Raw genomic sequence first — 20,360 nt, 5'->3', positions numbered from 1 at the left:
TTAGCAGAAGTTGGTTCATGAGGTATAAGGAAAGAAGCCATCTCTGTAATATAAAAATGCAAGGTGAAGCAACAAGTACTGATGTAGAAGCTGCAGCAAGTTATCCAGGAGATCTAGCTACAATCATTGATGAAAGTGACTACACTAAACAACAGATTTTCAATGTAGGCAAAACAGTCTTCTATTGGAAGAAGATGACATATAGGACTTCCATTATTAGAGGAGAAGTCAATGCCTGGCTTCAAAGCTTCAAAGGACAGGCTGACTCCATTGTTAGGGGTGAATGCAGCTGGCGACTTTAAGTTTAAGCCAATGGTCATTGACTATTCCTAAAATACCAGGGCTCTTAAGAATGATGCTGTTAATAAATCCTACTCTGCCTGTGTTGTATGAAAGGACCAACAAAGCCTGGATGAAGGCACATCTGCTTATAGCATAGTTTACTGAATATCTTGAGCCCACTACTGAGATCTACTGCTCAGAAAAAAAGACTCCTTTGAAAAGATTACTGCTCATTGACAATGCACCTGGTGACCCAAGAGCTCCAATGAAGACGTACAAGGAGATGAATGTTGTTTTCATGCCAGTTAACACAACATCTATCCTGCAGCTCATGGATCAAGGAGTAATTTTAATTTTCAAGCCTTATTACTTAAGAAATATATTTTGTAAGGCTATGGCTGCCATAGGTACTGATTCCTCTGATAAATCTGGGCAAAGTAAATTGAAAACTTTCTGCAAAGAATTGACCATTCCAGATGCCATTAAAAACATGCAGGATTCATGGGAGGAGGTCAAAATATAAACAGAACAGAAGTTTGGGAGAAGTCAGTTCCAACCATCATAGCTGACTTTGAGGGGTTCAAGACTTCAGTGTCAGAAGGAACTACAGATGTGGTAGAAAAAGCAAGACAACTAGAGTTAGAAGTAAAGCTCGAGGATGTGGCTGAATTGCTGTAATCTTATGATCAAACATGAATAGATGAGGAATTGCTTCTTATGGTAAGCAAAGAAAGTGGTTTCTTGAGATGAAACAACTGGTGATGACAAGGTGAACACTAGTTGTAAAGACAACAAAGTATTTGGAATATGACATACATTGAGTTGATAAAGCAGCAGGGTTGGGCAATATTAACTCCAATTTTGAAAGAAGTTCTACTGTGGGTAAAACACCTTCAAACAGCATTGCATGCTACAGAGGAGTCTTTCATGAAAGGAAGAGTCCAATGATGTGGCAAACTTCATTGTTGTCTCACTTTAAGAAACTGCCAGAGCCACCCCAACCTTCAGCAACAACCACCCTGATCATTTAGCAGCCATCAACATCCAGACAAGACCCTTCACCAGCAAAAAGATTATGACCTATTGAAGGCTCAGTGACTGTTAGCAGTTTTTAGCAGTAAAGTATTTTCAAATTAAGGCATGTACATTGTTCTTTTTAGGCATAATGCTATTGCACACTTAATAGACTAAAGAACAGTAACATAACTTTTTTTTTCTTTTTTTTTTTGTTTGAGACAGAGTCTTGCTCTGTCACCCAGGCTGGAGTGCAGTGGCATGACTCAGCTCACTGCAAGCTCCGCCTCCCAGTTCATGCCATTCTCCTGCCTCAGTCTCCCGAGTACCTGGGACTACAGGAATGTAACTTTTATATGCACTGGGAAGTTGAAAATTCTTGTGATTTTTGCTTTGTTGTGGTTGTCTGAAACTGAACCTGCAATATCTCTGAGGTATGCCTGTATGTATATATATAATGTGTATATATGTATGTGTATGCATATAAATAATGGTTTTCTTTTTTTCTATTTGCTTACCCAGATGCTGTTAGCCTGGTGAGGACCGAGTACACCTTCTGCAGCAGTGGCAACCCAACCAGATTTCTAGCAAGTGGTACTTTGACTCCATAAAATAGGTGTGAATAGGCCCATACAAAGAAGCAACTGCCAGTAAGAATACAGGGTGAACATACTCATTCAATTTTAGAAAACCGTCTCTATTTAAAGGTGTAAAATGATATCAGATACTTTATCTTTGGGATATCTTTTAAGGGATCATTTAAAACAAACTCATGAAAAAGGTTTCATTTATTATACACAGGAATAGGGCCCAGTACCAGAGACCCTTAAGGGAGAGAAGTATACAGGTGTTCATCGGTTCCAGCTAGTTGGAATACACAGTGATGTAGCTAGTGTAGAGAGATGAGGGGAGTTCATTTTTCAGTGGTGAGATTCACTGAATTCGACACCTATATTTTAATGTGTCCCCTATGTGCTTGGCAAGTGTATCCCTTGAAACTAGGGAGACATAGAACAAGTGAGATAAGATTTTCACACGTATGCAGTTTATATTTCAGCATTCGAGAAGGAGCAGTGTGTGTGTGTGTGTGTGCGCGTGTGCATGTGTGTGTGTAGAAAACAGACAAATAAGGAAATATCAGTTAGTGGAATAATGTGATGAAAACAAAAAAGATAATGTGCTAAAGGTGACTGAGGAGCTATTTTAGGGTGGACGCTAAGAAAGGGCCTCCTGAGGAGAGGATGTTTATTTAGGTGGAGACCCTACTGATAGGAAGAGGCAGCTGGGAAGCAGCCTCGGGTAAAAGAACTCCATCCAGGCAGCGCTCCTAATTGGAGACCAAGCCTGGAGTATCAGAGCAAAAGAGAGGAACCAGTAGAGAGTGAGCAAGGTGCTCAGTGGTGTGAAACACCATCCCAGAGATGGGCTTCCAGGGCCCCAAAAGCCAGAGTAAGCATAATTTGGTCCCAATGGCAATGGGAAACCACTGGGAAGTTTTACATGGAGCAATGCCTGCGTCTGATTGAGGCCTGTCAGTACCACTTGGTTGCTAAGCAGAGAAAAGTCTAGAGAGGCCTGAGAAGCAGAGAAGGTAGGTTTGGAGGTTTATGGCATTTGCCCAGGTGAGAGATGATGGCAACCTGCACTCAGACTATAGCAGGGAAAACAGAGAAAAGAGGCTGGATTTGGCATATACTATGTTTGAAGGGAACACTTGCTGAGTCTGGACATTTGGGTGGATCCAGAGAGACAGAACAGGGATCACCCTTGGTTTCTGGCTTAAGCAAAGGTGGGGAGGGATGATGATGGCATTTTCTGAGATGGAGAAAAGTGAAGAAAGATTTGCAGAAGAAAATCAAGTTACCTTTTCAATGGCTGGATTTTAGGTATGATGGCAGCTACATAGATCAGTTTGGAATTCAGGGAGGGTCAAGCCTGGAGATATAAATTTGAGACTCATTGGAATATAGGAATATTAGAAACGATTATTAATTATTATGTCTTAAAGACTAGGGCCATTCCAAAGGTTACCAGTGCCTATGGATCTTTGAGTCAGCAGGGAGTGGTACGTGCATGAAAATCAGATTTAAACTCTGTCTAAACCAGGGCCTCTCATCAAAACACGATTCTATCTGGTTATGAAAGAAACAATATCATTGTCCTCCTATTTCCAAGAAAGGAAAGGGCAATTCTTGCAGAGACACAGAAAAAAAATCTGAAATTTAACTGGTTAACATTTAGGATGAAGATTTTCATTTTCCATGGTGTCCAGGTGTATACCTACTCACTTGCTCACATCCTCCATCAACTCAAATACTAAGAAACTCCTGCCCTTGACAGGCATGTGCTGAATAACACTGGGGTGGGGTGGGGTGGGGCTGGGGAATAAGAAAGAGAGAGAGAGAGAGAGAGACAGAGAGAGCATCCTGCCTTAGAGGAACTTCGTGAACAGCCTGACAGGTCATCAGTCCTCATCAGGGCCCTCAAAAGAGCAGTTGTGAAATCTGTGGGAATGGGATTATGAAAGAAGAGGTACTGAATCTTTTCCTACATGAAACCAACAAGAGAAATGATAAAAACAACAACTGATGCCTTCGGTTTCATAATCAAATCATTATGATTTAATGCAAAAATCTGGATAATAGGAAACAGCAATAACACTGTGTTTTGAGAAACAAAATGTTTGCTTAGTTAATAAAGAAGTCCTCTGTCACATCTTGGTTTGAAGGAGGACTATTTGTTAAAAATTCAACTTGCTTGTTTTAAAATGATCCAAATGTAATCATTTGAAGAGGAACATTAAAGTTCTGTACTTAATTTTATTAATTTATGCATTTTCTCTCTTTTGTGATGGGAAGCTAAAAATCTGAATCAATAGAAGAGATGCCCATCAGGTTGCATCGTGACAATTGGAAAGGAAGAAAAAACACGATGCCACTGTTGTCAGTCCGGAGGAGCCACACGGGTTACAATGACAGACCGGATTGCCTTGGCCAGGCCGGCTGAGCCAGCGGGAACTGAGGTCAGTGGTTATTAATCATTTGTCAAAGACTGCAGGGCTTCATCAGATAATTGTGGTTATAAGTATGTTTATATCACACAAACATGTGGCAAGGCTGCGAAGGAGTCAGGCCCTAACACAACCTGCAATGACATTTTTAAAAACTACAGATAAGTGATAAATCATTGAGCAAACACTTTAGAAAACCATGCCATTCTTTGCTGTTTGAGTATTCTGACTTATTTTGTGTATTATATATTTCCACGAACATTTAGAACCTTGCAAAGCCTTTGACTACATTCCTTCCTCACCCTAATTTTCCAATGAGTTGTAAAAATAGCAAGTATAATCATCATTTGAAACGAAAGACTGGTTATTGACTCCATCCCTATGAACAGACAACCAGAAGGTAATCACAGCTTATTTCATAAAACTCATTCCTGAGCAGGAATATCTTACGTTATTCTGAAGAGTCTGTATAAGCTTCTAAATAAACGTGCCTAAGGGACAGCTCTAAACCCCACAAACCAATAGATGGCATTTTAAAATAAATGACTTGAGGCTGCAAACGGCATCCATTTTGCTCTGTTTGGCAGCATGCAAGTGTACATGCTAGGAAATGTTTCTCAACGTGAATGAAGTGTGAAATTGTTTCCTCCTACCACACACTTCTCTAAATTATGTGAGATTATGTTAGCCGTTTCTGCACCTTGTCATAGAGGCTGTCAGTGCCCTAAGAGACAATGTTTGGTGGACGCTGGAGGCAAGGGCCCCAGCATCTGATATGCTGCCTAAATATCAGTTAGTGTGTTAGGAAAAAATAATGGAAAATATCACCTCATGCCTAACAGCATAAGGGGAAATGGCTTTGTTGCAAATCTAGACACGCAAGGGTATGATGAAGTGAACCATATATATTTCAATTCCTAGATTGTAAACTTCTGAGCAAAATGATTACTGTTGCATCCCACCTTGATCCAATGTCAAGCACTGCCCTATGAGTGAAAGTGAATGACTTTACTGTGAGAAAAACAATATATGAATATATGCAGCGATTTAGCTATTTTCATCCTAGAGCTAACTCTTTAAAACCCAAATTTACCTGCCTTGCAGATTGTATATTGTCTTTATTTTAATCCTACACACAAAAAACTAAGAAGATAATTATGTTGCAGAAATAAAAGTCTTTCCAGAATAAAATGTGCATGAGTGATCACTCCATTCCAGCCTAGGTGACAGAGTGAGACTGTCTTCAAAAAAAAGAAAAAAGAAAGAAATAGGAAAAAAAAATGTGCATGAAAGACTGGGGGTACTGGTTGTTCTGTTACATTAATAAAGCTAATTGAAAGGTGATTCTCTAAACATGTATATATGTGGGCACTAGTCTATGCAATTTAAAAAACTTAGGATTTTCGGTCTCTGGAGTCGTGCAGATATCTCACTGAGGCTCATGTGGCCACCACATTTTCCAGAGGTCACCATCACGCTTTCTTCTCTGTGGAAGTGCTTGTCCACACCACCCTGTCTCTGCCTTGTTGGCATTACTCTAATCACAGCCACACTTAATTCAGGAAACCAAGAGCCTACCTGCTTTTTATGTAATGTTCAGAGCCTCCATACCAGAACTTTCAATCAAGGGTTCAAGTTAGATGCTTGTTTATCCAAGAGGGTGGACTTCAGAGAATTACCTTCTCATTTCTTATATTTTTTCATATTAATTATCAATATCCCTTAAATTTAAAGTTCTATATTTTAGGGTCCAAAGCATTGGGATACTAATGGTAAGAAATATAATAAATACAGATCTTAAGAAGAATTAGAGCTTTCAATTTTAAGTTAAATTACATGCATTACATGACTCAATTTATTCCATTTTTATATGATGATATATACTGACCTCATAATTTTATCATCTTCTGTATTTATGGCCCAATAATGCCTTCCTGCCAATTCTCCTAAGCTGCTGAATTTATGAACCAAGAGGCAAGTCACATAATCTGCAAGTTTTCTGAATGGTTACATAATAAGTTTTTAGGAAACGGGTAGATAACTTGCTGGCAAATGGGGTTGGTGGTATTTTATTTTTGGCTTTAGAATTTGGCCTTTTTATTTCATTATGCAGAAATGTAAATTAATTTTCCTTAAATAAATGAACATTTAATTGGTTGCATAAGATATGCTCTCTAACTGGTGAATGATTTAATATTCTATCTTGACAGTATATCTTTGGAAATCAATTTGTAAAAGAGATATTTAAAGTTGCATATTACCACATCTAGATATTCATCCATTTATTCAATTATCCATCCAATATTTATAAAGTATGTTTTCTATACAGGACAATGAAATAAAAGTAGTGTGATCCTTCAATGGCGAGACTGGTTTATGAAGTAAAGGTTATAATGAGTCTTGTAAAAGTCACAGAATCATAAAGTTGGAATTGGCCTCAGAGAGCATGCAACTCAAGTCGTTGCTTTTACACATGAGGGTATTCGTATTATTAAAAAGATCTGGAGAGGTCAGAGGCTTGTCTGAGATTATGAGAATTAGGTCCCCTTTCTCCTTTTATTGAAACAAACGGCTCCACTGTCTAACATATCTTACTATCATTCTCATTTGTTCAGACTACAAATTAGTTCTTTTTTTTTTTTTTTTCTGAGACAGAGTCTCACTCTGTCGCCCAGGCTGGAGTGCACTTGTGCCATCTTGGCTCACTGTAACCTCTGCTTCCTGGGTTCAAGCAATTCTTGTGCCTCAGCCTCCTGAGTAGCTGGAATTATAGGCATACGCCACCACACCCGACTAATTTTTGTATTTTTATTAGAGGCGTGGTTTCACCATGTTGGCCAGGCTTGTCTCAAACTCCTGATTTCAGGTAATCCATCCGCCTTGGTCTCCCAAAGTGCTGGGATTATAGGCATGAGCCACCATGTCTGGCCCAAATTCTTAATTTGTTATAATTTGGACCAAAGTTGGATTTCCAGTTACCTTGAAAGCTTACTCATACATAGAGAAAAATAATTTGTTGGGCAAATCTAGATGAGCTGCAAGATTCTTAGTGATGTGTTCACCTATCAAGAGATAGCTAATTTTAAGAATGTTAAAACACCTTCTTATATATATTGAAATTCTAATCTCAGTTTTAAACTCTTTAGTATATCTATTTATGATAGTGACAATTCACCCTACTAGGTAACATGAACAAATGACCAGAGTCGGTGTACAGAATAGAAACATTTAGAAGAGATTACCAGTAAAGAACATTTACTCATCTGTGTCATGAATATTCTGGGTCCCAGTAAAAGTCCTGTAAACCATTTACGTGGTTTCCTGGAAGCCATGTTCATTTTACATGGCTTGGTTCATTGTTTATTGCTGACTGGACCAGAATGGGTACTTGGCCCAAGCTACACTAATCACATTCTCTCTCGAAAAAGGAAGTTCAGACGTAGTCTGTCAGCCTCTACATGTATGTTGAACTGTGATATGTAAACTCAAGAGCTGTCAAATGGCCATATGTGGACCATGGAGCAGAGAAAGCTGGTCTTTAGACGAACGGAGCAGAGGAAGCAAGCAGAGATGGAGTGAAGAGACTGCCTGGCTGCCTCTTGCCTTTCTAGTTCCAGTTTCAGGCCCCTCCTGAGGCCTGGCGGCCTTTGAGTTCTAGAATACAGCCCCGTATCTTATTCAACAACCATCCGCCAACCCGCCTTTCTTACTCTTTCTCCTTATCTCTTTCTGTCTTTTAATACTAGCTAAGCTGTTTTGTAGTGTGTAACCAAAGAGTCTTAACTCAGACACCATGCAATAGTTAACACACCCTCCACAGGACAGCCCACAGTACAGGTCAGATGCATTTGGATAATGAAGTGCATCACAGTAACTAAGACTCTGTAGGTAGGCTTAAGATATGTGGACTTTTCAATAATTTCCTAGTGTATGATAAATACTGATAAGGTAATACTGATTTATATGGATAAACTAGCTTATATACTTATTTATCAGAAAGTTATAGAATAATAAAACATGTATTTCAAAACTCAAATTCAGATCTGCTTGTTCCCAATGAACCAAAAATAACGAGATTTTTCCATAGTGACAAATGACTCATATACCAATGACATTTTTGAAATAAAATAATTTTGAGATTATAAACTTTTAAAGTTATGAAAAGAGACTGGTCATTTGAACTTTTATAAACTATCTTGATAAATTTAAAGGCACCAGATGATATAAAAAAGATTTATGCCTAAAATGTACCAAACATCAGACACCTATTAAAATAAAATAGTTATGCAAATAAAGTAATGAATAAATTAACACTTAGTGAGAACTTGCTATGTGCCAAGAACTGTTCTAAGAATTTTTCATTTGAATCTCCCCAAAATTCTATGAAATAATTCTTATGCCTGAATTACATGGAGTCAAATGACTTACCCAAAATTTCACAGCTAGTTAAAGGTAGATATTTAAACCTAGGTAGACTGTTACCACTATTCTAAAGTCCAAAGAAGACAAGTAGATGAACTAGGACTTTGAAAGAACATAAGTTTAGAAGCCAGAAGTTTTGGAAAACAATTTCAGAAAACCAAGAAAAATCTACAATCTTCTAAGTTAAAAAAACAAAACAAAACATGTAGATTATTAATGATTCTTACCGGGGGTTAGAAGGAGAAGGTGGGTTCATTTCTTTCTGATAGTGGTGACCCTGGCTGACAGGCTGTAAAAGACAAAACATTTGTGAATGTTTAATCAGCACAAACCTATTTACATGTACATTCACATGCACTCTCATTACTGTAACTGTTTCCTTGGACACAACCCACAAGAAGGGTATGGGTTTATTTTACAGATCCAGCAAATTGCAGAGTGGTATGAATGAGAAATCACATTTATCATTATTATTATTTTAGTGGCCCAGTCATTGGACCTCAAAGCATCTATGATGTAATTAAAGTTCATTTATTGAGATTTTCCTCTTTGTGGAATTTTCATGCTGTTAGCATTGGTTGATATTTTCAGACACAGGAAAACAAAACCAAACAAGATATCTCATGGAACTAATGCTGCAGTTCAAGTATCATTAATAACAGAAACCCAGACACACAGAAAACATATTTAGTCTCAATGTTAGTAAGTTTGTAAAGATAATTTCTATTACCACTAATGAGAATTACACATGTAAATCTTAGGTCAAGGTGGTCATTTTCGCCAAGTGTATAACACAACCTCAAGCAGTGATCAATAAGCTGAAAAAAATGATGCCAATACCTAACAAAAATGTGAAATCTCAAATATTCCCTCCACAAGAAACCTTTCAGTTACATTTCAAAACATAGCTGAACAACTATATGTCATGTAGCCTTAAACACTTGCTTCCAACGGGACTTGATCTTTTTCCTTTGTTCTATAAAGGGAGAAAATTCCGTCCTCTGTTTGAACATCAGCTCTAAGTATTTATGTGGTTAGCAACAATGCTTCTAATAAGAAATCATTTTCAACGTTCTCATTTTATTACAATTTAGTTTGGTATACATGTTTACATTGCATTCAAAGAGCTTTAGCTACTTCCATACCCAGTGGAGTTGGTGTTAAAGGTTTCTCACCCACCATAATGTGGCCCCTGACTGAGGAAAACAACGTAGCCATGGTGCCTGTATATACAGAGCTCATACTCCTTAGTTTCTAGATATTTCTCATTACAATAAGTCTCAAAATATTAATGACGTAGGTGATGGAAATTCTTCAGAGTAAACTGTCTTCCTCTATAAATTATCTCTTGGAAGTGTTCCTTTAATTTAAATCAAACACCCCATCTGATAATCACAGTCACTTAGCCTGACTACCTGTTATGCACCATGAATTTAAATGTACTCAGATACTTTGGTAATTGAACCAATATCAATGCATCACCATTTCTGTAATAAGAAACAACAGCTGGGAGAATAGTGGAAGGAAAAACATGTCATAAGACATATTTGATCTCACTAGAGAAATAAGACTTTCAGCGATTTGCAAGTGAAATTTGGTTCTATGATTTAGGCTTTATTATTTCACAGCAAAAAAGAAATTAGCAAGCAAAGGGCCTAACAGGTTCTCTGGACGAACTCACACTGGTATAGAAATACTCCCAATAACAAATTCATTGGTATTCGTCCAGTATTTCAGCTGTACTCAGGCCTCCAGTGAATGGACTTCTGCCTATTTATTTTCAGAGGCATTTCCATAACTCTCCAAGCATCACAGTCCTGATATTCAGGTGAATTTCCATTTCTTAATTTTATACTATTAATTCTATTTATACCCATCCCCAAACCTCTATTCCAAATGACTTACTCCATCCCTTGGAAAATAGAAGTAGTTACAGAATCCTATCTTGTTTGTGACTCAGCCCCTCCTCACTTTGGACTATACAGACTGATCCCTTTCCATCTTTGCTCATAGTGATTTTTAAGTGTTAGAAAAACAAAAAAGTAACCAATGGAAACTTTTCAAATAAAAACTGCTGACATGAACAGATAGAAAGGTGAACAACTAGCTGTCTGAAGCCAGACATCCTCACCTACAAATGGGTATTAATGGAGTTCAGGACATGGCATTCGCAGTGGCAGGAAGGTCACTCTCACCTTCCCCTGTTTTCCCCTGCAGCTGGTCATAAAACACAGGTAGGATTTTCTGACCACCTCCTGGAGCAGGTCATAAGATGCTCATTTGAGAGATGCCCTCCCTATCCCCTGAAGAAAGGAACATCCTTATCTCTGAAGACACAATGACACAGAGAAGAATCTGAACAAAGGTTTTGCTGATTTTCTTCGTTTATTTCCATTAGCTCATATCTCCTTTGCCCAATCACATTTCTCCACCACTTTCCCCTCTTCATCAAACCTAGAGAAAAAATATTCCAGTTTCACTGTTTGTTCAGTTCTTCATTTCCTTATAAAGACTCCTGTATCATGGAAAACTTACATGAAATAAATTTGTATGTTTTTCTTTTGCTAATCTGTCTTTTGTTACAACAGAGGCCTTGGCGATGAATCCAGGATGGATGAGAAAAAAGATATTTTTCCTCCCCTACAATATGTTTATATACATATGTAGCAGTAAATCTATTTCTAGGTAGGTAGCATGCTGTGAAAGTACCAATGAAATAATACAGAATTTGTTTCGATTTTGGCATTCAGCCATACCTAGAGAATATCGTAAGTAGATGCAAAGGGATGGCAACCAGTATCTACAATGAACTATGACTATCATCATAATGGCAGTGACTGATAGTTATTGAGTACTTATGCTAATTCTTGGTAGATATGATCTCATTTGATCCTTAGAGCAATTCTATGAAATAAATAGGATGAACAACTCCATTTAACAGAAGAGGAAATTGACACTGGGTATTAACCCAGGATCATGCCTTCCGGGAAGAGTGGAGCTAGAATGTGAACCCAGGCGGTCTGAGTCCACAGCTTACCTTCCTAACCACTTGTCTGTAGTGTTTATTCCAGCTCGAGAGTGCATCTAGAGTGGTGACTATTTAAGTTTTTGAATAACAAATATGACAAAATCAGTTATGTTTGTGGCAGGAAAAGTGACCCTGAAGAAATACATTTATTTGAAATATATACGACTCTCCTTACCACAAATTAAATTCATTGGTTTTATTCTCAAGGTATATCATTATTTATTTAAAATTTAAAAAATGAATTTTGCCACATTACTAAATTTGGGACAATCATAAAATATAATAGACAGTACTCTGAGAATAAGAAAAGTTTATTTCCTGGGGTGACTTTCATAGTCACTAAACAGAACAATTTGCACATTTCAATATTTCCTCCTGACAGTACAGATATTACACTGACTCTAATATCAGTTTTTGTATATCATTTCTATAGTTGTATAAGAACATCTGCTCATATGATTTATCTGCAGCTTAGCACAATCAACTACATACCTTTTTAGTTCAGAAGGATAAAAGAATACTCATTCTACCCAAAAGAGAGCTGAGAAGTTAATGAATCTGTAGATTAGAACAAATTAAAACCTATTAACTATAAAGAGCCTGAAATGCCAATATATTATATTTTGAATACACAGCAACCAGGAATATCATGCAAAAACGCTGATATGCTGTCGAACAAAGAAATGGAACAGATCCCAGAAACTCAGGACCTCGGCCTTTTGGTGGCGCTGTTGCTATGTGCTAGTGCCAGGCAAGCAGTATTCATATAAAATTAACTACCACGGAGCACAAGAAGCTTTGCTTTTCCACGATCAAGCTGCTAGAGATTTTGGGGTGAGGGAGCGAAATGAAGGCTAAATAAAAGAACAGGAGATAAGATAATCCTGCCATGTTAAAAGGTAAAGACAATATTTTTATGTTGCTATGTGAAACCTATGAAAATGGCAATAATGTTGTTGCAAGGTTAATCAAGACCATAAATAATTTGTCTGAGAACCTCACCATATGCTGACAATTTTATTAAGTGTATTTTGCCTCGTTATTCTCCAAATATTATGCTCTGCAACATGCCATGTTGATGGATGCATGCAATGAGTTTTTCTTTTCTTTTTTTCTTTTGTAAGCTAGAGACTTATGTGCTTGATATTAGCTTACAGGAATTCCCTTTTTTTTTTTTTTTTAAAGAGATGGGGTCTCATTATGTTACCTACACGGGCCCTAAATTCCTGGGCTAAAATCCTCCTTAGCCTCCCAATTAGCTGGGAATACAGACCTGTGCCACCACGCCCGGGTCAGGTTATGTTAATTATTAACTTGAAGGAATGACATTCTGCTCACAGGGAAGTTGCACAATAAACCTACTTTTCTTGAATCTACATCTGAGGAGGGACAGTGAAATGAAATATTGAAATAATGAAATAATAAAGGAGTTTATTTTTAAGGATCTGAGGGAGTCAGTCTGTATGCCAACGGTTAAACTCACATCAAAACAAGCACTACAGAATCTCTGCTTACTCCTTCAGGTCTCAGTCATCATAAAAAGGGAAAATGTCCTAGAAATTCTGTTTTGACCACTCAAGTGGCCCTTTGAGGAGAATAACCTCAGCGGAACAGCAGTTGACAGTCAGTGTGAGCTTACTCTGCTAAGCACTGGGCACATGCATTTTATGTACTCATTCGATTTGCATAATGCCAACATTAGGAAGGTTCTTTTATCATTCCCATTTCAAAGATGATCATGTCCAGAAATGGCAGAGCTGGGATTTGAGCCCAGGTTGACCGATCTAGAGTTTATATTTGTTTGGGCATCACATGAAGCAGTGCCCATTGATAGATATTCTTATTCCTTAAAAAAAGAAACACACACACACACACACACACACACACACACGACATGGCTTTATGCTATCGTCAATCAAAATCCTTCACCAAGATAAAATTCACTTAAAATTCATTATAACTAACTCCTATCGCCCTTCCGAAGGCTGCCGAGAGCCCAGTTTGTGAATAAATCTCACGAGGGCTACTCCTAACAGAAACTCTCCAAAATTGATTACATGTAGCCTGGTTTCCACAGAAGTTGTAACGTATTGTTTTAATTGAATTTGGTTCTAAGTTAGAAACTTTGAAAAATTTATCTGTCAAAGGCCAATGGATTTCTCAGTAGGCTTGATTTATTTAGCAAGAGATGCCTACAAAAGCCAATTTGCTATGAGGAATATGGTTACATTTAATTACACTTTTAAATGACTAATTTATTATATCTAAACACCTTTTAAACAGTACATATTACTCTGAACTGTACAGATGCTGAGGAATCAAAGTTTGTGGTAAACACAATGGATTTTGCTAAAGACTCTTCATTTTACTCTGCATAGGCTTTCTGGCTTCAGACTGCAATGTGTGTGAAGTCATCAGGTAAAAATGCTAAACTGAATGGGACCTGACTACATCTCTTTTTCTTCCTATTGGCAATCAGGTCCTGCTCAGAAGGAGATTTTCCTTTGGGTGTATATTTAATATCCATTTATCAAATCTTGAATTGAAAATATTACATGCATCACTCAGGATTTATTTAAGCAAAGCAAAGCAAAGCTGATGTTTATTTTGGAATCTTGATGAAAATTACCTTATTTTAGAGTAAAAAATGAATTTTTAAAAATTATGCTTTAAGTTTTGGGATACATGTGCAGAATGTGCAGGTTTGTTACATAGGTACACACGTGCCATGGTGGTTTGCTGCACCCATCAACCCGTCATCTACATTAGGTATGTCTCCTAATGCTATCTATCCCTCCCCTAGCCCCCAACACCCCAATGGGCCCCGCTGTGTGATGTTCCCCTCCCTGTGTCCATGGGATCTCATTCTTCAACTCTCATTTATGAGTGAGAACATTCAGTGTTTGGTTTTCTGTTCCTGTGTTAGTTTGCTGAGAATGATCGTTTCCGGCTTCATCCATGTCCCTGCAAAGGACCTGAACTCATATGAAAAAAAGGAATTTTTCAAAACATTATTGATTGATTCATTCAAGTACTGATGGACAACTGGCTGTGATGCCTTGTGCTAGCATTTGTGCTCCAACATAGAAGGTATGAAAGAACATAGGCAGGGTTCTCTCTTCAAGGAATTCACAAGCAAGCTTGGGGATATTGGTAACATTGGTTAGCTGATGTCATAAGTGCTGTAATTGAGCGTGAAGGTAACAGGGACCCAGAGAGGGAAGTGAATAATTCTGTTCAGGGTGGGATGAGGGTTTAGGAGCGTTTCAGGAAGCAGCGACAAGTGAGTTGGGCCTTCAGAAATAATCAAAAGGAGGGATAAACAGTCAGAGTACAGAGGATTTTAAGGGCAGTGAAACTACTCTGTATGATACTATAATGGCAGATACATGTCACTATACCTTTGTCCAAATCCATAAAATGCACAACACCAGGAGTGAACCCTAATGTGAACTACGGAGTTTGGGGATAATGATGTGTTAATGGAGGTTCATTAATTGTAACAAATTACCATTCTGGTGGGGGACACTGATAATAGAGTTCCTCTCAATTTTGTAGTGAACCCAAAATGGCTCAAAAAAATTACAAGTCTTTAATAAAAAATTAGCCAAAAACCAAAAAACCAAAACAGAAATTAAAAAGCCATTTTCTAAGTAGAGAGGGAGCTGCCAGACAGAGAAGAGACGAGCAAGGCGTGAGCTGAATACAGGGCACGGCTCAACAAGTGACAGCCAAGTCGACAGTGTGGCAGGAGCAGAGTGGCTCCCCTGTGTGTATGTTGGGTGGGGGGTGGGTAGTGAGACAAGCAAAACTCATTTCAAGTGCTATGCAAGCTGACAGAGAAACAAAGGCACTAACAGGAGGTTATCTTGCTTAAGGAGAGACTCCCCACTGTCCCCGCCACCACAGACTTAATTTGGCTTCCTTTTGGAACTTGGAATTCCATTCCCCTCTTGTCTACATGGTGAACTTGAACTCATTCTTGAACTTCACCTTAACTGTTGTCTTCTCTGTGAAAGCATCCCTGAAACCCACAGGTGGAATGGCCCCTCTCATGTGTTCCCATAACTCATTATTCTATCACTTGCCATCCTGAGTTACAGTCAGCCATTTACCTGGGCTTGCACACCTCAAGCTTGGATAAGGCTTTATCTGTATCCTCAGAAGCCAGCCTAGTTGACAGTACATTGTACCACTCAAAAACATGTGTGGAATGAGTGAATGTGAGACAGACAAGCAAGCTTGTGGTGAGAGTTTTCAGGGAGATACTCCTGACTCTTGTGGCAGAGAAGGTGTATCCTTCACAATGAGGCCTGGAGAAGGGCTACAGTGACTTTGGAGCTAAGTCTTGAGGATAATCAGGTCCAAGGTACAGGGATAATGCAAAGTGCATTTAGAGAATTACAAGTGGGACTATAGAATGGAGTGAAAGGTGGGGTGCAGTGAGAGATGAGGCTGGAGAGAGGGCAAGTCTCAGATCATGGGGGCTCCTGTATGTTAAAGTAAAGAGGTGATGGGGAGTCACTGAAAGGCTTTACATAATGAAGAGATCAGATCAGATCAGATCTGGGTTTTAGGAAGATCACTAATGTGAACAATAATGATAATAATAATGACAGCTAAACTTCATTTATTAAGTACTTATGTCTTAGATACAGTGCCAAGCATTTTATAAGGGTCACAGCTTGGATTTGAACCGTGGCAATTTGATGTCAGAGCTGATGCTCCTAACCACCAGGTTACAGTGCTTTGACTGGAGGCACAGAGATGTTAGGGGACTATTGAAGGAATTCAGATGAAAAATAAAGCGCATAAACCATAAAAAAGAGCAAAATCATGTCCTTTGCAGCAACATGGATGCAGCTGGAGGCCATTATCCTAAGCAAATTAATGCAGGAACAGAAAACCAAACACTGCATGTTCTCACTTATAAGCAGGAGCTAAACATCAGGTACTCACGGAAATAAAGATGTCAACAATAGAAACTGGGGACTGCTAAAGGAGAGAGGGAGGAAGAAGGCAAGGATTGAAAAAGTAACTATTGGTTACTATGCTCAGTACCTGCATGACTGAAGCATTTGTACCCCAATCTTCAGTATCATGCAATGTAGCCTGGTGACAAATGTGCACATGTACCCCCTGAATCTAAAATAAATATTGAAAAAAAATAAAGCGCATAATCTGTCATGGGATTAAGGGGAAAAAAGAAAAACGGAAAAGTGCCAAGGCTGTGGTATTAGGAAGGGTGGGTTAAGAGACAAAAAGGAGAGAGGATTCTTAGGATTTGGAGACCAGCCAAATGTGGGACAAAGAAGTAGGAGAAATGAAGATGTCTTCCAAATTTCTGGTTAAAGGATCAATATGGATGCTGACATTATTCACTGAGATAAAAGAAGAGTGGGATAGGCCGGGCACGGTGCTTACCTGTAATCCCAACATTTTGGGAGGCCAAGGCGGGTGGATCATTTGAGGTCAGGAGTTTGAGACCAGCCTGGTAAAACCCCATCTCTACTAAAAATACAAAAAATTAGCTGGGCCTGGTGGTGGGCGCCTGTAATCCCAGTTACTCAGGAGGCAGAGGTTGCAGTGAGCCAAGATTGAGCCACTGCACTCCAGTCTGGGCAACAGGGCGAGATTCAGTCTCAAAAAAAAAAAAAAAAAAAAAAAAGGGGTATTATTGTGATAAACAAAGTTATGAATTCTTTTATTTCTTCATTTTCACTGTCCCTGTGCAACTTTTAAAGAGAAAGGCATGAACTCTCAAAAAGACCACAATGATGCTTGTAAAATTGCTCTACCTAAACTCTATACAAGCAGCGAGTTACAGAGTTCATTAAGGAATACAATTTTCCATTTGGCGGTAGTTCCAATGTTACATAGACTGACTCTGATGCAATAATAAACATATCTTATGAGTACCAAAGGTAGACTTTTCAATATTTTCTCTGTCTAAAAAAATCAGACCATTTCAATTTCTCATTTGGTCAAATAGAGGGGTTATTAAGTTCATTACCAAAGGTCTTATTTTTGGCTGTATACTTTTAGAGTGGAATAGATGTCATGCAGGAGATTTCAGTCCTTCAGAACAGGAGAGTGATGAGAACATTGTACCCAGGGCAACCAAGAGTTCAGCCTTTTCAGTCCATAAATAATCATTCCTCAGGTTGCCCTTTGTAATGTTGGTCTCCAAGCTACTTCATGACAGAATGAGCTCGATCAGGAGGCCACTGTTCTCTTTCTTACTTGCAGTTTAAATGACTGCTGCAGAATATTTTATAAGAAAGGCAATGTTTCAATTCTATTACAAATTGTACTGGTAAAAATCTGCAACTGACTCTTATGATCTTAGCTTGGCTACAAGGATACTCTAATCAGAGTAACCAGAAGTCAGATATTTTTCTGGGTGGGTGGATACTTTTTGGCACCAAGGCTGCCAGAGGTGTTATGTATGCTTGATAGTTGTGTTTAATGAAAGCACAACTGAGGCGAGAGAAACCTGAAGGTATGCAAGGTAGGGATAAAGAGCACTAATCCCCCCATCAAACCAAATGGAATTTCTTCTCCATGAAGACTTGTGTAAGTTCTCTCCAGAGCACAGAAATCTCACCTTCCATGGGACATCCACATATCCACTGGATAACACTCATTTGACAACTGAGTCACCACATCATGGTGGTCAGGAGCCCAGACTTAGGAGTCAGACCAGGTTAGGTCTGATTCACTTTACTCAAGAGCCTCCATTACTCAAGAGCTCTGCAACAGTGCTTACCACACAGAGTAGCCATAAGGAGTAAACTAGATAACATATAAGGCATTAGGTGCCAGGGCCTCTGAGATTTCCAAGATCTACAAAGATGTTGGAGACCTGGAAAAAACTGGCTTTAAAATACGAAAAGCAAATGACAAAGTTCATATGTATTTAATTAAATACTTAAAACCTAACTTATCCACTGTCAACTATACTTCAACTCAATCTTTATATAGTTATATATAAATGAGTAAAAGTTATTTTATGTTTTCTTTAAAAATTTTTATAGCAAAAACATATTTACTTTTGGATGAAAGTATATTTTAGTCAGTTTGCTATGATATTGAATGTAGCCTTATAAGTAAATGTTTCTTAGGCCTGCGGAGGTCTCAAAATGGCTCTAGGTACTTAAAGAAATGGTAGCTCTAATTATCATTATTATACCAATGATTTTATTATTCTGCTTTATGACATTTCTTGTGCTGTACTGAACTGTTCCACTGATGTTTATGCTCTGTCTTTCCAATTAAGTTGTAAGGTCCCTGAGGACAGTATTGTAGAGAATGGACTTAGTTAAAAAACTGGGCTCTGCTCTGGGCTCCGCCACTGACCAGGTGTGGAAGCTTGGACCCACGCTTCAGTTTCTTCACCTGAAAAACAGGAAGACTAAGACCTGTTCCAACTCCTCTGCTGGGTCATAGTGAGGGCAATGGGCCATACTGAAGTGCTTTAACTAAGGAAACACATGGGAATATAAGCTTCTGAAGCATCCACAGTGCCTATTATAGCCCATCATCCACAGGGAAGAGTCAGTGAACATCTGGTGACTTCTACAGAAGGTTCTTTTCTGTCTTCATATCCAAGCAGTACTTGTATAACTACAGTCTTTTCCTCTGTGTTCATTCATTTCATACATATTTATTTAACAAATATTGAGCCTCTTGTATGTGCCACAGGGCTTGTACTAGGAACAGGGGATACAATGGGACACCCAGTGTCTACAGTAAAATTGTTCTTTTTGTTCTTTCAATGTGTGGTTTGATATATCATCATACAAAGCTTTTCTGAAGGTAAATAAAACAATTTAAGAAAAAGACTGTCATCTTCTAACTTCTGTCCCCCATTCTAAAACACTATTTCAGAATGGACTCTGATTATTTCTCATAGGGAGTGTTCTCATTTTGGTCCTGGCTTTTCCAGGCAAAGCTGGGAGTTGTTAGAAAAAAGCTTGCTCCTTGTTAAGCAATGAAACTTGCTCCTTGTTAACCAATGAGAGGAAGCTGCAAAGCCAGGGACTCACGGGTGGCAGGCAGGAGTTCCAGGTGGTTGTGTCGTCACTGCTGGTACTTATGCTGACATTACAGTTGTCCACCTGGGAGGCACTCAGGCCATGGGAAGTCCCAGCATCCTCCAGTTCTTCATTTTGTTGCCGCCGTAGGCTCGCCAGCATCTGTAACTCGGATTCGCTCATCTGGCTCGGCTGATAGTTTCGCCAGTCATATTCCTGACCAAGAAAGAGGAAAATAACAAAGGGTCATTTGGCCTTTGCTAATTCTATGGCTATTAACAATGCCACAGCCTTAACTCCTGCAGCAGCTCCCCAATTGACAGAGGCACAAATCCCTAACATGCCTCCATCCGCTACCTGCCCCATCCATTATACCGCCTCCTGTCTGTTTGCTCCTCACAAGCCAGCCACTCTGTCCTTCATTAAGGTCCTCAAAAGCATCAGAGTCCTGTCTGCCTTAGTCCTGTGCACGTGCAAGTCCCCTCTGCCTCGTGTTCTGGGTAATGCTTAGGCTCCCTTCAGGTCCTCAATTATGTATTATTTCCTCAGGGAAGCCTTTCCTGACAAC

At 38.8% G+C, this 20,360-nt stretch overlaps 1 protein-coding gene across 3 annotated transcripts in view; it reads right to left on the bottom strand.

Annotated features, from left to right (window-relative positions):
- The window catches only part of CFAP20DC (CFAP20 domain containing), a 307,024-nt gene that overhangs the window by 55,355 nt on the left and 231,309 nt on the right, over positions 1-20,360 (bottom strand). For all 3 annotated transcript variants that reach the window (XM_007984801.3, XM_007984802.3, XM_073009987.1), the window contains 2 exons: positions 19,805-20,008; positions 8,956-9,017 (listed from right to left, as the gene is read on the bottom strand). In XM_007984801.3, coding sequence (XP_007982992.1) covers positions 8,956-9,017; positions 19,805-20,008 — 266 coding nt within the window. The remainder of the gene's footprint in view (positions 1-8,955; positions 9,018-19,804; positions 20,009-20,360) is intronic.

The sequence above is a fragment of the Chlorocebus sabaeus genome, chromosome 22, assembly GCF_047675955.1.
Source record: "Chlorocebus sabaeus isolate Y175 chromosome 22, mChlSab1.0.hap1, whole genome shotgun sequence".
Taxonomy (NCBI): domain Eukaryota; kingdom Metazoa; phylum Chordata; class Mammalia; order Primates; family Cercopithecidae; genus Chlorocebus; species Chlorocebus sabaeus.
This window is presented reverse-complemented; position numbering and strand designations above follow the sequence as displayed.